General features: G+C 35.5%; 1 protein-coding gene and 1 pseudogene across 4 annotated transcripts in view; one reads left to right on the top strand and one right to left on the bottom strand.

Moving 5' to 3' along the window:
* The window catches only part of TRPM7 (transient receptor potential cation channel subfamily M member 7), a 104,135-nt gene that overhangs the window by 42,332 nt on the left and 43,614 nt on the right, over positions 1–18,189 (bottom strand). For 2 of the 4 annotated variants that reach the window (XM_003121515.4, XM_013993003.1), the window contains exons 13-21: positions 14,930–14,983; positions 11,990–12,130; positions 11,577–11,711; positions 10,779–11,059; positions 9,264–9,492; positions 8,017–8,172; positions 7,798–7,941; positions 6,241–6,369; positions 4,208–4,486 (exon numbers count right to left, since the gene is read on the bottom strand). In XM_003121515.4, the coding sequence (XP_003121563.2) occupies positions 4,208–4,486; positions 6,241–6,369; positions 7,798–7,941; positions 8,017–8,172; positions 9,264–9,492; positions 10,779–11,059; positions 11,577–11,711; positions 11,990–12,130; positions 14,930–14,983 (1,548 nt within the window). The remainder of the gene's footprint in view (positions 1–4,207; positions 4,487–6,240; positions 6,370–7,797; positions 7,942–8,016; positions 8,173–9,263; positions 9,493–10,778; positions 11,060–11,576; positions 11,712–11,989; positions 12,131–14,929; positions 14,984–18,189) is intronic. The other 2 variants (XM_021095614.1, XM_021095609.1) reach the window with 1 other exon arrangement.
* LOC102160822 lies at positions 16,291–17,826 on the top strand (annotated as a pseudogene).

Below are 18,189 nucleotides of genomic sequence, written 5' to 3'. Positions count from 1 at the left end.
ACCATTGACAGTATTTGTTTAGCATTATCTTGCAAAGCACATTATACGGGACAAGATTAATGTGGAGGGTTGGGGTTGAGCATGAGAACCCCCTGTAAGACTTTTTCAGCCAACTCCACTGATTGAAAATCATCATAACGAACAATGTGACTGCTTTCAACATCCATACACTGTGAAGTCACTCCAAAATGATAAGAAAAGAAAGAGAAATGTCAACTTATTCCTTTTTTATTGAAGAAAAATCAAACTTTGAGGCAAAAACTCTTGCATGGTTTCCTTTACATTTTTCTTCTCTAAAGTGTGTTTTCAATATTCTATATACTCCAAGGAATGCCCTGTCAATCCAATTTGCTTACAACTATACCTTATCAGAAGTTCCAGTCAGCCTTTTACTTCCATCTATCTCAAGCTTTCAAAGAACAGCTCACATCCCACTGCTTTAACAAAAACCTCCAGATTTCTCTTTTCCCATGAATCCCTATATCCCCTACTTATTAAGTTAATCAATACACCACTTTGATAGTTTACTAATATCTCATGTAATTTCTTAAAATACTTTCTGTAGGAGAGGCTCAAGCTGGATTATACAACTGTAAAAATATATATAGTACTCATTAAGTTAAAAAAGAGAAACGTGTTTTCACAAAGTTCAGGGGCAGTATCCTAATACCTATTGCATTGTCTTGTATAGCAGTGATAATATAATAAACATTAAAAACAACTTGGTGAAAATTCTGCAAATGATGTTTTGCAAATAAGGGCTTCATTACCAAAATACATAAACAGCTCATACAACTCAATACAAGAAAACAACCCAAACAAAAAATGGGCAAAAGACCTAGAGACATTTCTCCAAAGACATACAGATGGCCAAAAAGGCACATGAAAAGATGCTTATCAGCACTAATTATCAGAGAAACATAAATCAAAACTACAATAAGGTACCACCTCACACTGGTCAAAATGGCTATTATTGGAGTTCCTGTCGTGGCCCAGTGGTTAAAGAATCCGACTAGGAACGATGAGGTTGCGGGTTTGATCCCAGGCCTCGCTCAGTGGGTCAAGGATCCAGTGTTGTCATGAGCTGTGGTGTAGGTTGCAGACACGGCTCTGATCCCGTGTTGCTGTAGCTCTGGCATAGGCTGGCAGCAACAGTTACCATTAGTTCCCTGGCCTGAGAACCTCCATATGCCGTGGTGCAGCCCTAGAAAAGGCAAAAAAAAAAAAAAAAAAAAAAAAAAAAAACCATCACTAAAAAGTCTACAAGTAACACATACTTGAGAGAGCACAGAAAAAATCCAACTTATCTATACCATTGGTGGGAATGTAAATTGGTGTAGCCATTACGGAAAACAGAATGGAGGTCCCTCAAAAAACTAAAAATACAGTTGCCCTATGATTTCAGAATCCTGCTCCTAGGCATACATCAAGACAAAATTGTATATCAAAAAGATACAGGTATCCCTATGTTCACAGCACCACTATTCACAATAGTCAAGACATGGAAACAACCTAAATGCCCATCAATAGTTGAATGGATAAAGATGTGGTACATGTACAGAATGGAATACTACTCAGCCATAAAAAAGAACAAAATAATGCCATTTGCAACAATATGGACAGACCTAGAGATTATCACACTGAGCAAAGTCAGAAAGATAAAACATTATATATCACTTACTTGTGGAATCTAAAATGTGACACAAATGAACATAACTACTAAACAGAAACAGACTCACAGATACACTGAACAAACTTATAGTTGCCAAGGGGAAGGTGGAGCAGAGAAGAGAAAGACTGGGAGGTTGGAATTAGCAGATGTGAACTATTATATACAGGATGGATAAACAATAAGGTTCTACTGTATAGCACAGGGAACTATAATCAATATCCTGTGACAGACCATAACGGAAAAGAATATAAAAAAGACTAGCTGAATCACTCTACTGCAGAGCAGAAATTAACACAACACTGTAAATCAACTATACTTAAATAAAATTTAAAATGAAAAAAATTACTTGGTGAACAATTGCAATTTTTCAAAATTTTTTTTTTTTTTTTTTTTTTTTTGGTCTTTTTAGGGCTGCACATGGAGGTCCATGGCATATGGAGGTTCCCAGGCTAGGGGTTGAATCAGAGCTGTAGCCGCCAGCCTACGCCATTGCCACGCCAGATCCAAGCTGGTCTTTGATGTATACCACAGCTCACAGCAACATGGGATCCTTAATCCATTGAGCGAGGCTGGGGATCAAACCTGCATCCTCATGGATGCTAGTTAGATTTGTTTCTGCTGAGTCATGGTGGGAACTCTTTTTTTTTTTTTTTTTTTTTTTAAACAGTTTTTAAAATTTATAATCAGGAGTTCCCGTCGTGGCGCAGTGGTTAACGAATCCGACTAGGAACCATGAGGTTGCGGGTTCAGTCCCTGCCCTTGCTCAGTGGGTTAAGGATCCGGCGTTGCCGTGAGCTGTGGTGTAGGTTGCAGATTCGGCTAGGATCCCGCGTTGTTGTGGCTCTGGTGTAGGCCAGTGGCTACAGTTCCGATTCGACCCCTAGCCTGGGAACCTCCATATGCCACGGGAGCGGCCCAAGAAATAGCAAAAGGACAAAAAAAAAAAAAAAAAAATTTATAATCAGTTGGCGTTCCTGTCGTGGCACAGTGGTTAATGAATCTGACTGGGAACCATGAGGTTCGACCCCTGGCCTTGCTCAGCAGGTTAAGGATCCAGCATTGCCATGAGCTGTGGTGTAGGTGGCAGATGCGGCTCAGATCCCGCGTTACTCTGCTCTGGTGTAGGCCAGCAGGTACAGCTCTGATTCGACCAGGAGCCTGGGAACCTCCATATGCCGCAGGAGCGGCCCTAGAAAAGGCAAGAGCAAAAAAAAAAAAAAAAAAAAAAAAATTATAATCAGCTAAGGATATAAAGGGAAAAAAGTCTTAAGAATCAACCTATTAAAATACAATTAATTTTCAGTATTTTTTTTTCCTACTTGAAATGGCTTTATCCATCCAACAAATATATACTAAGGAGATTCTACTATGTGACAAGGACTGTGATAAGTAATGGAGATATAAAAGTAACCAAAACCAAAGTTCCTACTCCCAGAAGTTTATAATCCAGAGAAGAATATAAATAATCCAGTAAGAATATAGCTTAAAATACAGTTAGACACAGAGGTAAATATTCTGAAGGGAAGAACATGAGTACTATAAAATTATATAGCAAACTTGATCTAACTGGAAAAGATCAAAAAAGCTTCCCTGAAACAAACAAAAACACACTGAACCCAAATCTGAAGGATAAAACTAAGTTAATTAGGCAAAAAAGCTAAGGATATGAGTGTGGATGAGGGTGATCATTTTACACAGAAAGAAGACATGAGTTATGGTAGGGGCTGTGTTAAAAAGGTTTTCTTTAGGGGCTGTGTTAAAGAAAAAAGACAAGGGCTTGTGTGACTTAGAGCACAGAGTGGAAGTCAAAAATGGTAAGAGAAGAGACCAAAAAAGCAAGGAAGATGTTATTACCGGAGGAAACTAGGTAAAGAATACACAGAATCTCTCTGTATTATTTTCTACAACTGCATGTGAATCTGTAATTATCTCAAAATTTAAAGAGGAGGGAAAGAGGGAGGAAAAGGGAGGGAGGGAAAGAAAGGAAAGCAACAGCCAAACTGGACAGGCTTACGGGTTTCATTAAGTATACTGACCTCAGGAGTAATGCGAAACCACTAAAAGATTTTTTAAAGAGGAGTGACATATTCAGATTTGCATTTTGAAATATTACTCTAGCTATAACACAGACTGGAGATAAGGCTAGAGTGCTTGTGAGTAAACAGATTAACATACTACTGCAGATGCTAGATGATGACACACTGGTTTAGGGTAGTGGCATAAAGATGAAAAGAAATTCACAGATTGGAGCTGGTAAGTTCATATTTTTCATTCTGATCTCTAATTGTCCTAGCAAGTGGCATTTTAAAACTAAAGTATTTCACAATAAAACAAAAAAGATATGGTTTCCTAACCCTATCCCATCAAATATTTCCTTCAAAAGTTAATAGTCTTAAGAATGGTCTATATGGAGTATGAGCCAAATAAACATGATCATTTTCTAGTTCAAGTAAAACTATATTAATAACATTTTTATGATTTTAAGAAACAATATCAATAAACTCATGAGTATTTATCAGACGCCTCTCAACTTACCATTTTTCCAATCATCATTACATAAGGTCCTGCCTGTTGATTTACAGCTAGAAAATCTAGCAAACGCACATACCAAAATATTATGTTAAGACAGTAAATTAATCTTCCAGCCACAAAAACATGATTATCATATGCATTCTCAAAGTTCCATTTTGCTCCAAATCTTAGTCCAAATCCAATGAAGAAAGAAATTATGGCAATTGTATCACTGATATTGAAGTAATCACTAAACCACACTTTAATCTTCTGGCTTATTTTTCCAGCTTCAGACATAAAGATCTAAGGGTTTAAAAAAAAAGATTTAATCAAATTCTTCCTATTAAAACATAAACCAGAGTTCAACTATAATATCACAGTAGCACTTTATATATCTTTTAATATTTCAAAATATTTTTTATTATCTTGGCATTTGACCCCGAGAATAATTCAATAAGATATCCAAGACAGATACTTCTTAGCCTCTTTCTATCTATACAGAACAGAAAAAGTTCTCTAGACTTGGAATGTAAGATGCTTTTGAAAAGTTGTTTATTTTTCATGGAAATAACACTACGATATCCATGTAGGATCTTTGAAAGCTGCTGTACTTGCAGAAAGTAAATAACTCAATGGTTTAAGTAGCTATACTTAACTCTTTGATAAAACTTAAAAAAATTTCTTTTGTGGGGAATGGTAATATATTTACAGCTTCAAAAATCACAGTGTATCATAAAGTACAAGTGTGTTCCATTCTTCTTCCCCAGTCAATTTATTCCTCTTCCCACTAGAGGCAACCACTTTTATTACCATCTAATGAATCCTTGCAGCACTGCTTTTTGTTTTCTTTTCATGGCCACACCTGTGGCATATGGCAGTTCATGGGCTAAGGGTCAAATGGGAGCTGAGTAAGGCCAGGGATCAAACCCACATCCTCACAGAGGTAACATTAAGTACTTAATCCACTGAGCCACAATAGGAACTCCCAGAACTATTTTATGAATACACATTAAAAGAATTATTTGCAGAGTTCCTGCTGTGGCTCAGCAGATTAAAAGCCTGACACAGTGTCCGTGAGGATACAGGTTTAATCCCTGGCCTTGCTCAGTGAGTATAAGGATCCAATACTGCTGCAAGCTGTGGTGTAGGTCACAGATGTGGCTTGGATCCAGTGTTGCTGTGGCTGTGGCACAGGTTGGCAGCTGCAGCTCTGATTCAGCCCCTAGCCTGGGAATTTCCATGTGTCACAGCTGCGACTGTAAAAAGAAAAAAAAAATTTTTGCAACTTGCTTTCACCATTTAACAACTTAACTTCTTTAAACATGTTAGTAAGACAAGAGATTGCCTTATAACAGGGGCCATGGCACTCAAAGGACTTTAAAATGCATGATATGTTATTTAATAAGATAAATTCCTATGATACCTAAGTGGGAGGGGGGTACACCACCTTCTATGGATTTTTGCAATTTTGTATATTCTCTAAATGTAGAGACATGAAATAACTCAGATATATTTAAATTAGTGTGTACATAAAACAATATTCATGTAGGTACTAGTTTAAACAGAAAGTATAAAAATTTTTTAAAAAACATTTTCCCCAAATCAGGACATTAGAAAATTTATAATTTGAACTGAAAACTCAAGATAGACAAAAGGATCTAATTCTAAATGACAATTCAACTGGCAATACAGATACTTTAGAGGCAGTATAATGTAAGAGTAAATTAAGAACCTACTTACAATATACCTACCTGATCAGGTATATATCAATTTAATACTTTCTCAGAGTATCAAAGAAAATAAATATGAATGTTGAAATAAAACAAAACAGATCTAGTTTTTGAAACAAATCAGTATCTTTTGTAATTGTGACAATGTTAAGACATGAATCTCTATTTTTTGGCCACTACTTTTAGAAGAGCAAAACCAAATATATTCTACACTTCAATAATATCATCACATACTGAAATTAGGAATAACATTTACTCACATACAAACACATAACCAAAACTTACTCCATATTTACACTAAGTAACTGGTAAAAATTAAAGACATACCTCACGGATTTTCTCAATAGCATAGGTAAAAATATAAGCAATAACAATCCATTCTTGAACTGAAGGAAACTGTTCCATTCGTACAAGAACCACAAATGTATAAAGCATCAGAAATCCTAAGTATGCCAACTAATAAAAAAGGAAAACACAAGATATAAATGAAATTGATTACAAAATACAATTTTCTACTAAGAAAATTTCCAAGCACACACAAGAGACTAATAAGTATGTCCCTGTAATAATCTCCCAGCTTTAATCATTAGAACAGTTTCAGAAGTAAATCTTTTTCCATACAGACACTGCATTTATCAATTAGAATATAAATGATCCCCAAGGTATAAATCTGTTGTTCTAGACTTTTGTTGACTTTTCAGTACTTCCCATATGAAGAATTTTATAATACCAAGTTTATGTTCTCAGTATAGTCCAAATAATTCCACTTAACTTGCATTATACCTAAAGTACCATAACTTTTTTTTTTTTTCTGTTTTGGCCACCCCATGGTATATAGAGTTCCCCGGCCAGGGATCAGATCTGAGTCACAGTCACAACCTAAGCCACATCTGCGGCAACACTGGACCCTTAACTACTGTGCTGGGCTAGGGACTGAAGCTGTGTCCCAGTGTTTCCAAAATGTCGCTGATCCCATTAAGCCACGGTGGGAACTCCTAAAGTAATCATAACATTTTAAATTTTCTATAGAATTTCATTATCATCATCAAGAAAAACATACCACCTGGCTCCTTCCCTCAACCAAGTAGTATTCCTAAGAAAGACAACCAGTATTTTCCAGGCTCCCAGTCAGTGAGGTTGCATCCCAAGAAATGAAAACAAATATGAAAAGCATTCTCCTTAGGCAAGAGCACATCCCACCTCTGAGACTCTTAACAAGAATATAAGGAGATAATAAGGTATTATGTATAATAACATCTGAAGAGTCATTTCATTTCATAGGAAAATTCAGACTCTTTGACCCTTGAAAAATTGTCGCTAAAAATCTGCTCATTGCTTTCCTTGCCTCTACCAGTCTTAAAATAAGCCATATCCTTGATTTAAGTTATGGCGGGATAGGAAAGTAAATTTCAGTAAGAAAGAAAAAAAGAAATTCCTATAGCCATCTGAATTACTGTACATTTTAAAATAGTCATTCACATGAATGCAAACATATGAAACTTATGTTGTTTCCATTAGTGGATAGAGAATTTGGGGATTATATTAGGTAATTCAGATTTGCAATTTTAATATCTGAACGAGATGGAGCAAGAAAGTTTTCATATTGAGAAGGAAATGTAATGAATTAGTTTCAGGCTAAGGGGCATGTGTGTGGGTGAGAAAGCAATAGCTGACTGACAAATAAGAGTGGGGGTAAAGAGGTATAAACTATTAGGTATAAAATAAGCTACAAGGACACACTGCACAACACAGGGGATGTAGCTAATGTTTTATAACAACTATAAATGGAGTATAACCTTTACAAATTGTGAATCACTATACTGTACACCTATAACATATAATATTACTGTACTTCAACTAGAATTCAATTAAAAAAAAAAATACCGTGTTAAACCAGAACTTTACAATTGGCGCATGATAAAAGGCATAAAACTTTCGTGTGATGGGAAGCTTTTTTGATTTTATTTGTATCTCCATTTCATTTTTTCCTTCATTCCTGTCCAATATTCTTACTTCTTTAAATACTTCCTAAAATAAAAATAACATTTATTGTCTATTTATTCACAACAAATTTCTATTTACTTTAATTTTTTCCCTCCTTACCATGGGAATCTCTTCTGTTATGTTCTGAAAGTTGTTTTCACTATCTTCCATTGTCATTTGATGAGCATCTTGAGATTGTGGAATATGAGACATTTCAGCCTTTGTTTTATATTCTAACATTAATATGGCAGGTGGAACTAAAATGCTTAGTATGACCTAGAAATTTTAGAAACAAGCAAGTTCACATTTTAAAATTAATGAAATTCAAGAAAATAATAAAAGCAATAGAAGGTACAAATATCCTGATTATTAGTTAGCTACTTTGCCCCTGGTAGTACAGGGAAAAAACAAAAACTATTTTTTACTTACATATTATATATAAAGAGGCCCAGGTTGAATGGTTTTAAGAGGTAGCAAAACATTTGAGTATTATGATATAAGGGTATAAAAATATTTAATAATTATTATAGACTTGTCCTTTTAAAAAATCAGATTACAATTTTCAGAAAATAATTTTTCTTCAAATAAAATTCAAGCCTTATGAAATTGCTATGTGCTTAATTTTATCCCAAATCTCTTTGCAAGTGTTCCATGTCATAACATGATTACTCAGCTTGTGCCTCTATAAACAAAAAGGTTTATTTCACTTTATGTATTACCTGCCAAAATCCTAAAGCACAAAGAAATTATAATCGTCCATCAGGGTTTCTACTGGTTAATCTTTCACCACTATTTTTAGTAGATGATTAGTATTTGTTATCCACTTAAAACGGTCAGTGGTTAAACTACTTGCCTGATTTCTGCCTTCTATATTTCTGTACCTTATTTAAGACATAAGATAACAAAAAGGAAAGTTTAAAGTAAAATCTCTCACTACGATGAAACCAAAAGTACCAGCCAACATTTTACCCAAATTCTTAACCGTAAAAACCAAGCAGATCCAACATACGTCAAATAAATTAAAACAGATTATTAAGTTAGTAGATAGGTCCAGAATTTTAGAATTTGGGAATCATCTTTTCATTAAGCAGCAACTTTTTTCATGGCTGCTCTGGGCTATAAACGCCAGCACTCCCTTTTGTTGCTCTAACGCTTCTGGGTCAGACTGGGACAACAATCATTATACATCACACCTATCAAGGATTCAGTGTGAAAGGGAAAGAGAGGCCATTTCATGCCACTTGGGATAAAATGCCAACACCACCACCCGTAGAACCTTACAAATCAAGGCATTTTACTATACAGGTAGGCTAATTCCTCTTTTTATCTAGTAACATACTTTATATTAAATTGTTTTCAAGGTATACCTTATACCAGGAATTCTTCCTCATATTCAGCCTTCCCATCCACATATCAGATAACAACATTTGTGTACAGGTGTGGGCTACAAAAGGTCTAAGTCTTGAAGAAACTGCTAACTTAAGACAGGTGGAATTACTCCAGTTTTTCAGTTCATATGTAAGCAGTTTCATAGCCATAGTTTCATCTTGTCTGAAGGACTGTTCTAATAATTCGACTGCCAGTTGACCAAAATCACTATCAAAAGATAAAAGCCAAAACGTATGCAGATTACCAAATTTCGGTTTTAAACCATTAATTCTTAAAGTCATTCATAACATGTTTCAGTTTTCAATATTTCCACACTCACACTAAGGGAATTGTGAGGCATCAGAATCACAGTAGCTCTATATTTTCAATACACACTACTACATGGAAATTACGAAATATTAGGAACAAGACTGAATATGTGATCAAGAGTACTTTCCCCTGGTCCTAGAAGTAAACTTATAGACTCACAAGATACCAAAACTGACAATGTGCAAATTCTCTGTTCAAAAAGTGTCTATACAATATTGCAAACACAGAAAAGAGATGGTTCCAAGTAGAGAAGAAGAATAATATGAATAGGACTAACCTAATATGAAAAATATTTTAATCTTAAATCCCTGGTAAGTAATCATAGGATCTCTGTTTGAGTTATTTTCAGTAACATCTCTTCCAAAATAACCCATTTGTGGGGAAAGAGGTCTTATTCTCCATGATACAGCTTCCTACAAACTACCTTTTTAGCTTAATATTTCATTATTCCACTAAGTTAATTGTAAAATTTCTGTAAACTGTTTTATTCTTCTATACTTATAGTTCCACCATCTGAAATGCCTTTCCAGTTGAATTAAATTTATTTCCTTAGAACACAGCTCAAACCTCACTTTCTTTCCTTCCCTACCACTTCAAATGGACCTTTTCCTAATCTAATCATTACGCAAAGTTAATTATTAAAATGACTTCTGGCACTTTCTTTTTTTTTTTGGTCTTTTTGCCATTTTCTTGGGCTGCTCCAGTGGCACATGGAGGTTCCCAGGCTAGGGGTCGAATCGGAGCTGTAGCTGCTGGCCTACACCACAGCCAGAGCAACACGGGATCCAAGCCACATCTGCAACCCACACAACAGCTCACAGCAACGCCAGATCCTTAACCTGAGCAAGGCTAGGGATCAAACCTGCACCCTCATGGTTCCTAGTCGGATTCGATAACCACTGAACCAAAACAGGAACTCCCATGGCACTTCTTTTTTGCCAAAATATTTAACTCTTGAATTGCAAACAATATAATAATCTCATTTTTGCTTAGGCAGCAAACTTTCTGAGTTAAAAAAAACCCATAAAAACAAAAAACCTAAACATTTCAAAAGTGGGTTTCTCTTAATTTTACCAATACAATTATAAATACATACCCCCAACTAGTGCATGACACTATAACCTCCACTTAACCCTCATCTATGCATATGTTTAAATTGCTTCAAATGATAAAACACTACTTACTTGGAATACTGTTTCAATTCCTCTGAAGTATCATCTACAAGGTCACTCTGCTTTGCTTCATATGCCATTGAACGATAGATCTTACAGGCAACTAACGCTTTAGCCATTGATTCTTCACCATGCTGCCATAGAAAACGGGCCATGACCTGCCTCTTCATAAGGCAAGCCCAAATTAACAGTTCATTAAGTGGATAAGGAAAGCGCTTGGTTTCTGGATCATCAATATCTACAATTTCATCTTTGGTTCTTTTCTTCTTTCCTTCTTCCACTGTTGTATCAATCTTCAAGAGAAGATAAATGTTATAATAAGGCTCATTAAAATAAGTCCATTATGACATTCATGTGAGAATTTTAAGAAAATACCCTTTATCCTTCAATTTCATATAGCCACACAAATCAAAATAATATTAATTTTATATAATTGATATTTACTATAGCTCAAAATCACTTTTTATAGATATGGCACTTCCAAAAAAAGTCTCTGTAACAAAGTTTTCCAAGACTAAAGAAAGTACCTAAATATTTAAACTAGTATCTGATAAAACATAGTTTTAACGAAAGAAAAGTCTGGATAAAGCTTTTGTCTTGTGTATTGTTAATCAAGTAAATATAGAATAAAAGGAGGTAGCTAGGCATTGACCAAAACATCTAAAAATTATGGATATTATTACAGCTGAATACTAAATAAAGGAATCACTGACTCACAATGAATATCTTTTGGTATATAGGAAAATGAAGACTCAATTTAGAAAGAAGAAAACCCAAAATCCAGAAAGGGTAATATTTAAATAAATATACCTTTGGTCGGTAGGGCTGTGCTGTTTTAATGAAATGATTATGTCTCATTTTTTCCTTTTTATCTGCTCTATTGCCAAAAGATTCTTGACTCTTTCTCAACTGAGGAGTGCTGCTGGAGGTATTTCGGCCAGACCTCTGGAAATAAAAGCTTGTGAGTTTTTATTGATCTAAATATGTTGATATGCCACAAAAAGTTAAAAATCAATTTATGTATTATTAATATGAACACATCAAAAAAACATGATTTATTTAGGACTTCAATTACAAAATACTTCCAAGTACTTAGTTGAAAATCTCACTTTTTTAAGACAATGCTACTTTCACCATTCTAATATAAGTAATTTTTAACTTTTAAAGTATGTAAATTCATTTTAGAGCAGATCTATAGACTTCCCCCTTAAATCATTACATACCCGACTATTCCCACCAAGGCTGTTATATATCAGTCGAAAACGTTTCCGAGTATAGGTGCATCTATAGGTTCCTCCCATGAGATATTCAATAACAAGTCCTATATCGATTAGAGTGATCTTATATCCTGGAGGAAGATTTCCCTAGAAACAAAACATTAGTTTTAAAAAGACAAAATAGTATTTCTTAACATTTCCATGTCATACCTAGAAATGTGCCTACTCTCCAAAATAAGCAAATGTTTACTTGTTATAAGAAGTTGAAGTTGCTGGCAGCTATCTTTACAGAAGGGAGTGACTTGTTTCTATTTCCTTTTCTAAGATTCTGTAAGGATTTGTAAGGATTCTGACGTCCTAAAGGTGTGGTAAAGGATAGGAGTATGGCTTAGAGAAGGAATTTGATCTCTCCACTGTACTAATACTTCACACATAGAGGCAAAGAAACCTGTAAAGTTTGCCAAGTATTTCACTGTGGCACTTAAGTTGCATTTTCCAACAAAAATAATGCTATAAATGTTAACTGTGTTTCTAGATGTGCCCATTAAATATTTATAAATATTTTTAAGACAATTATGTTGGCTATTTAATAGGTTACACAAGCGTTAAGAGCTTTGACTAGAATTCAACTACCACTTATAGTACTGTTCAGAGCTGGGATTTCATTTTCCCAGGGCATCAATTTACAAACGAACTTTTAGAACATAAGCCATTTGTGAGTTTGGAAAGACTGCCTGTTTCAGAATGAAATATTTTGTTAATTTCACTGTATAATCTTAAAAAGAGTTTAATCCTCAGATGGTTATATATATTAACCAATTTTGCCCTCCTACTACCACCATTCTTTTCATTTTCCTAATTAAAATTCCACGAACTTAGTACTTTTAAAAACGCTTATACTTTTTACATTTTGGCCTCATCTGTGAAACTTTCACTTTTTAGATATGTTTTCTTTAGACCTCCAATTTAAAAACTAATCAAAAATATATTTTCATCTCAAATACAAGACTTCTGTTTCTATTTTATCTTAAGCAACCTAAAAATATACTTTATGACTGAAGATGTCATGTATGGTATTTTATTTTATTCTTTTGTCCATGCCTACAGGCATGAAGTTCCCAGGCCAGGGATCAAACCCATACTGCAGCAGTGACAAAGCCAATCCTTAACCCACTGAACCACCAGGGAAATCTAGTTTAATATTTTATTTTTTTCCTCTTCTTTTTAGGACCATACATAATGGCACATGGAAGTTCCCAAGTTAGGCGATGAATCAGAGCTGCACCTGCTGGCCTACACCACAGCTACAGCAAAAGCAGGATCCAAGTCACGTGTGTGACCTACATCATAGCTCCCAGATCCAGCAGCACTGGATCCTTAACCCACTGAGCAAGGCCAGGGATTGAAACCCCATCCTCAAGGATACTGGTTGGGTTCTGAACCTACTGAGTCACAATGGGAACTCCTATTTAATTTTATAATCTGACAAATATATCCTTTGTTATGAATTCAAGTGAATGGGAAATATTTAAATTAAATAAAGTGAGTAATCTAAAAAAACAGAATAAGCAATTTCTCCAACTATACAAATAACTCTTACAAAAGAACTTATTAATTTGAATAAGAAAATAGTCAATTATTGCTTTTATTTTAGGTTTTTCCACTTATGGAAGTAGAAAATTTAGGTTTATTATTACAGCCGTCAATGTAAAAATAGTCACTATATAATAGCATATATATGTGAGATTTCCAGAATTAACACCTATAGTTCTGCTAAACCACATAAGTAAATCATAATGTAAACGTGTTTAAGAAATCCCCAAAGTAAAGCTTTATTACTCAAGCTTTCTGGAAAGAAAAAAAAAAGGTTTAATTATTTAAAAAAAACAAATTAAAAAAAATTCAAATGTCCAGAATAGGAAAACCTATAAAAACAGAAAGGAGTTTAACAGTTGCCTAGGGCAAGGTCAGAGGCAAGGAACGGAAGAGCAGCAAGAATCGGGGGAGCCTGTTAATGGCCTCAAAAATACTCTGAAATCATGGTGATGGTGGTACTACCCTGAATATAGAAGTCACTGAACTATACGTTTTAAATGGATAACTTTTATAGTATGTGAAGTACATTTCAACAGGGCTGTGAGGAAAAGCATATGGAAAAAATGAATCAAAGAAAAAAATTTTAAGTCTAATTTTTTCTATGAAATGTTACTTTAGTATTAAACATGTTACAAAACACAGAAAACGACACTTCTATATATACTTCAATTTTTTAATAGTAAGCTCACACTTAATGACAAAAAGTCTGAATGAAGAGTTCTGGAAAGAAAGCATTTTAGTTCAGAAATTAACTAAATATGAGCACCTTTTCATCAAGGAAAATAAAACTAATGAATACCACTACATTACCTCTACTAATTTTTTAAAAAAATTTAAAACTATTAATTCAGAGAATCCCAATAGAAGAATATTATTGTATCAAATTTAGTCCCCACAGCATGGTTTCAGAACATATGACAGTGTTATATATATTAAATTATTATAAATTAGAAACTGGCTATAAAGAAGGGGGAAGAGGGAGAGAAAGGGGGGAACATACAGAGAGAGAAAGCATTTCAGCCTTTTTACTGGCAAAATCTGCCACTGAAGATCACCATTTCCTATTTCTCTCAATGTTCTTATTTAATGTTCTTTTCACACCCTGGGAACACAGGAAAAGAATATACATTCTACTAATGATTAACCTTTATTGACCAATGAGTATTATGAAATTCACTATACTCTATTCTGAATGACAAGAAGCTCAGATCTTAATTTCATAAACTTTCCTTTTTCTTGATTTCATATATTATGCTCTTTACTCCTATAGTACCACAAATTTATCCCTCATTTTATCTTGACCTAAATTTTTTTAAAATAACATTTTCAAAAACAAAAATAATCTCTTACCTGTTTGACATCTCGAACAAGATGAAACAGCATTGGATTAGTTGGGCCTTGTTTCTTTAAGGAAGAAAAAAATTCGAGCAAACTATTATTTTTCTTCTAAAATAAACTTACATTTTGTTACTTACAGAACTTTTGTTCTTGCACAAATTATATTGTTTTTGAGTTAGATAAGTTCTATTCATAAAATGGAACAAAGAAATAGATATAACCATTTCATATTATTATGTTTACCTTTAAGAAGCTATAGTTTCTTATGTTCTTATATTTTTACTTATGCAGAAACACAAAAGCTTTTCTGGGAGTTCCCATCGTGTCGCAGTGGTTCACGAATCCGACTAGGACCCATGAGGTTGCAGGTTCGATCCCTGGCCTTGCTCAGTGGGTTAAGGATCTGGCGTTGCCGTGAGCTGTGGTGTAGGTCACAGACGCGGCTCGGATCCTGCATTGCTGTGGCTCTGGCGTAGTCCGGCAGCTACAGCTCTGATTAGACCCCTAGCCTGGGAACCTCCATGTGCCGAGGGAGCTGCCCAAGAAATAGCAAAAAAAACAAATAAACAAAAAAAAACAAAAGCTTTTCTAAAAGTCATGCAAATATTGCAATCTTCACAATTATATGTTAGATTTAATTTCTATTTCTTTCACTAATAATGGAGGTTTAAATTCTTTCCTCTTGTTAAAATGTCTATACTTTGGTTTCTGCCATCTTAAACATTTTGAGTAACAAACTTTTAACATTTATATATGCTATCTTTTCCTTATTATCTTATTTCCATTTAATTATAGTATTAGAGTAGACTAAACACAAGTTTCATTTGTAAAGTAATCTTATTTTGATAGTATTCTATATTTTGAAAAAATACCCAGGAATATACGTCCCCCCATCAAGACTGAGATAAATGAGCTCAAAGTGTATTCTTCTAAACCTATTTTAGACAGTGCTTTGACTTACATATGAAATTTACTGCAATTAATGCTCTGCAGCACAAATCAAAAGAGATTTATTATCATAAATAATAAATCTCTGGTGGCTCAGAGGTTTAAGGACCCAGTGTTGTCAATGCCATGGCCTGGATCACTGCTGGGGCAGGGGTTTGATCCCTGGTCTGGGAACTTCTACATGCCATGGGCACAGGCAAAATAACAAAAAGTTAAGTGGGTAAGCCTATTACTTCTTCAGAAACAATATTATTTTCCTTGATATTACTGGCTTTCAAATTCTATATACAATCTAGAGATGACTACAGCTGTTATTACATATATAAGTTACTTTAACCTTACTTTTCCCTGTTTTCTTTTTATAATATTTAGACTATAGACTTAGGACCTGAGTTCTCTCAGCTCATTCTCTTTTATATGTTAATTTTTTTTTTTTTTTTTTTAAATGTGTCTTCCTTGGAGTTCCTGTTGTGGCGCAGCAGAAACGAATCCGACTCGGAACTATGAGGTTGTGGGTTTGATCCCTGGCCTCGCTCAGTGGGCTAAGGATCTGGCGTTGCCATGAGCTGTGGTGAGAAAGAGAAAGAAAGACAGACCATGAGCTGTGGTGAGAAAGAGAAAGAAAGACAGACAGACAGACTTAGGCTAAAGATCTGAAGAAAGACTAGACAAGGGAATTAGATTACTGAAGTAGTATAGGCTGGAAATGACTAAGTAGTACATAGACACTAGGAATGAATAGGAAGAGATAAATAGAAATTGATGAATGGAAGGAAACAGATGTGCAGAGAAGTCAAAGTTAGAAAGCTAGGATTTGTATTCCTCAAGAGATAGTTCCACTTATAGAAAATCATTAAGAAGGGTATTATCTACCCTCTTCAATGTTAATAACATGAACTTCAAAGCCAAATGAGAAAGGCTTTATAAAAGGGAATAATTAGTTTTCAGGAGCTCTTTAAAAAGAAAAAATGAAAAACAGTATGTAAGCTGAAAGTGGGATACCACAAGGTCAAAATCAGGACTGTAAAAAACAGAAAAGAGAAGAAAAAAAAATCAATGTGTAATTTCTCCATTGGTCAAATCAATTTGGTTGAATAAACGACCACCAAGGACCTTTTTTTTTTTCTCTCTCTGCCTGTCGTCCAAGATGCCCAAGGGAAAGAAGGCCAAGGGCAAGAAGGTGACCCCAGCCCCTGCCGTCGTGAAGCAGCAGGGGGCCAAGAAGGTGGTAAACCCCTGTTTAAGAAAAGGCCCAAGAATTTTGGCATTGGACAGGACATCCAGCCCAAGAGGGACCTCACCCGTTTTGTCAAATGGCCCCGCTATATCCAGATGCAGCAGCAAAGGTCCATTCTCTATAAGCAACTGAAGGTACCTCCTGCAATTAACCAGTTTACCCAGGCCTTGGACTGCCAAACAGCTACTCAGCTGCTTACGCTGGCCCACAAGTACAGAGCTGGCCCACAAGTACAGACCGGAGACAAAGCAAGAGAAGAAGCAGAGGTTGCTGGCCCGAGCTGAGAAGAAGGCTGCGGGCAAAGGCGATGAACCCAACAAGAGGCCACCTGTTCTTCGAGCAGGGGTAAATACTGTCACCACCTTGGTGGAGAATAAGAAGGCTCAGTTGGTGGTGATCACAATGTGGATCCCATTGAGCTGGTGGTCTTCCTGCCAGCCCTGTGTGGGAAGATGGGGGTCTCCTACTGCATCATCAAGGGCAAGGCCAGGCTGGGGTGGCTGGTCCACAGGAAGACCTGTACCACCGTGGCCTTCACGCAAGTCAACTCGGAAGCCAAGGGCGCTCTGGCTAAGCTGGTGGAAGCCATCAGGACCAATTACAATGACAGATACGACGAGATCTGGCATCACTGGGGAGGCAACGTCCTGGGTCCGAAGTCAGTGGCTCGCATTGCCAAGCTGGAAAGGCGAAGGCCAAAGAACTGGCCACCAAACTGGGCTAAGTGTACACTGTGGAGGTTTCTGTACATAAAAGTTATTAACAAAACTCTTCAGCCAGTTACAAAAAAAAAAAAAAAACAAAAAAAAACGACCAAGGAAAAGAAGAAACATAATGGCTCTATAATTAAGGAGTTAATCTTACAGCCTTAAAAAGGGGTGAGGGGAAGGAAAGCACTGTTAACACCACATCTCTTTCGTATGTGGCCATGGTGACAGATGAGGTCTCCAGAAATGGGAGAAGGGTTTCAGAATGTCATAAACAATCTATACTAAGCCCGGCTGTAATTTTTTCATCCAATCTAGCAAGACATAAAGGTGTTACCAATAGGAATGAATATGTTCAGGTAACATGACACTTTCCAAAG

Source organism: Sus scrofa, chromosome 1, assembly GCF_000003025.6.
Source record: "Sus scrofa isolate TJ Tabasco breed Duroc chromosome 1, Sscrofa11.1, whole genome shotgun sequence".
Lineage (NCBI taxonomy): Eukaryota > Metazoa > Chordata > Mammalia > Artiodactyla > Suidae > Sus > Sus scrofa.
The sequence above is the reverse complement of the archived record's forward strand: the minus strand, read 5'-3'. Positions and strand labels throughout refer to the sequence as shown.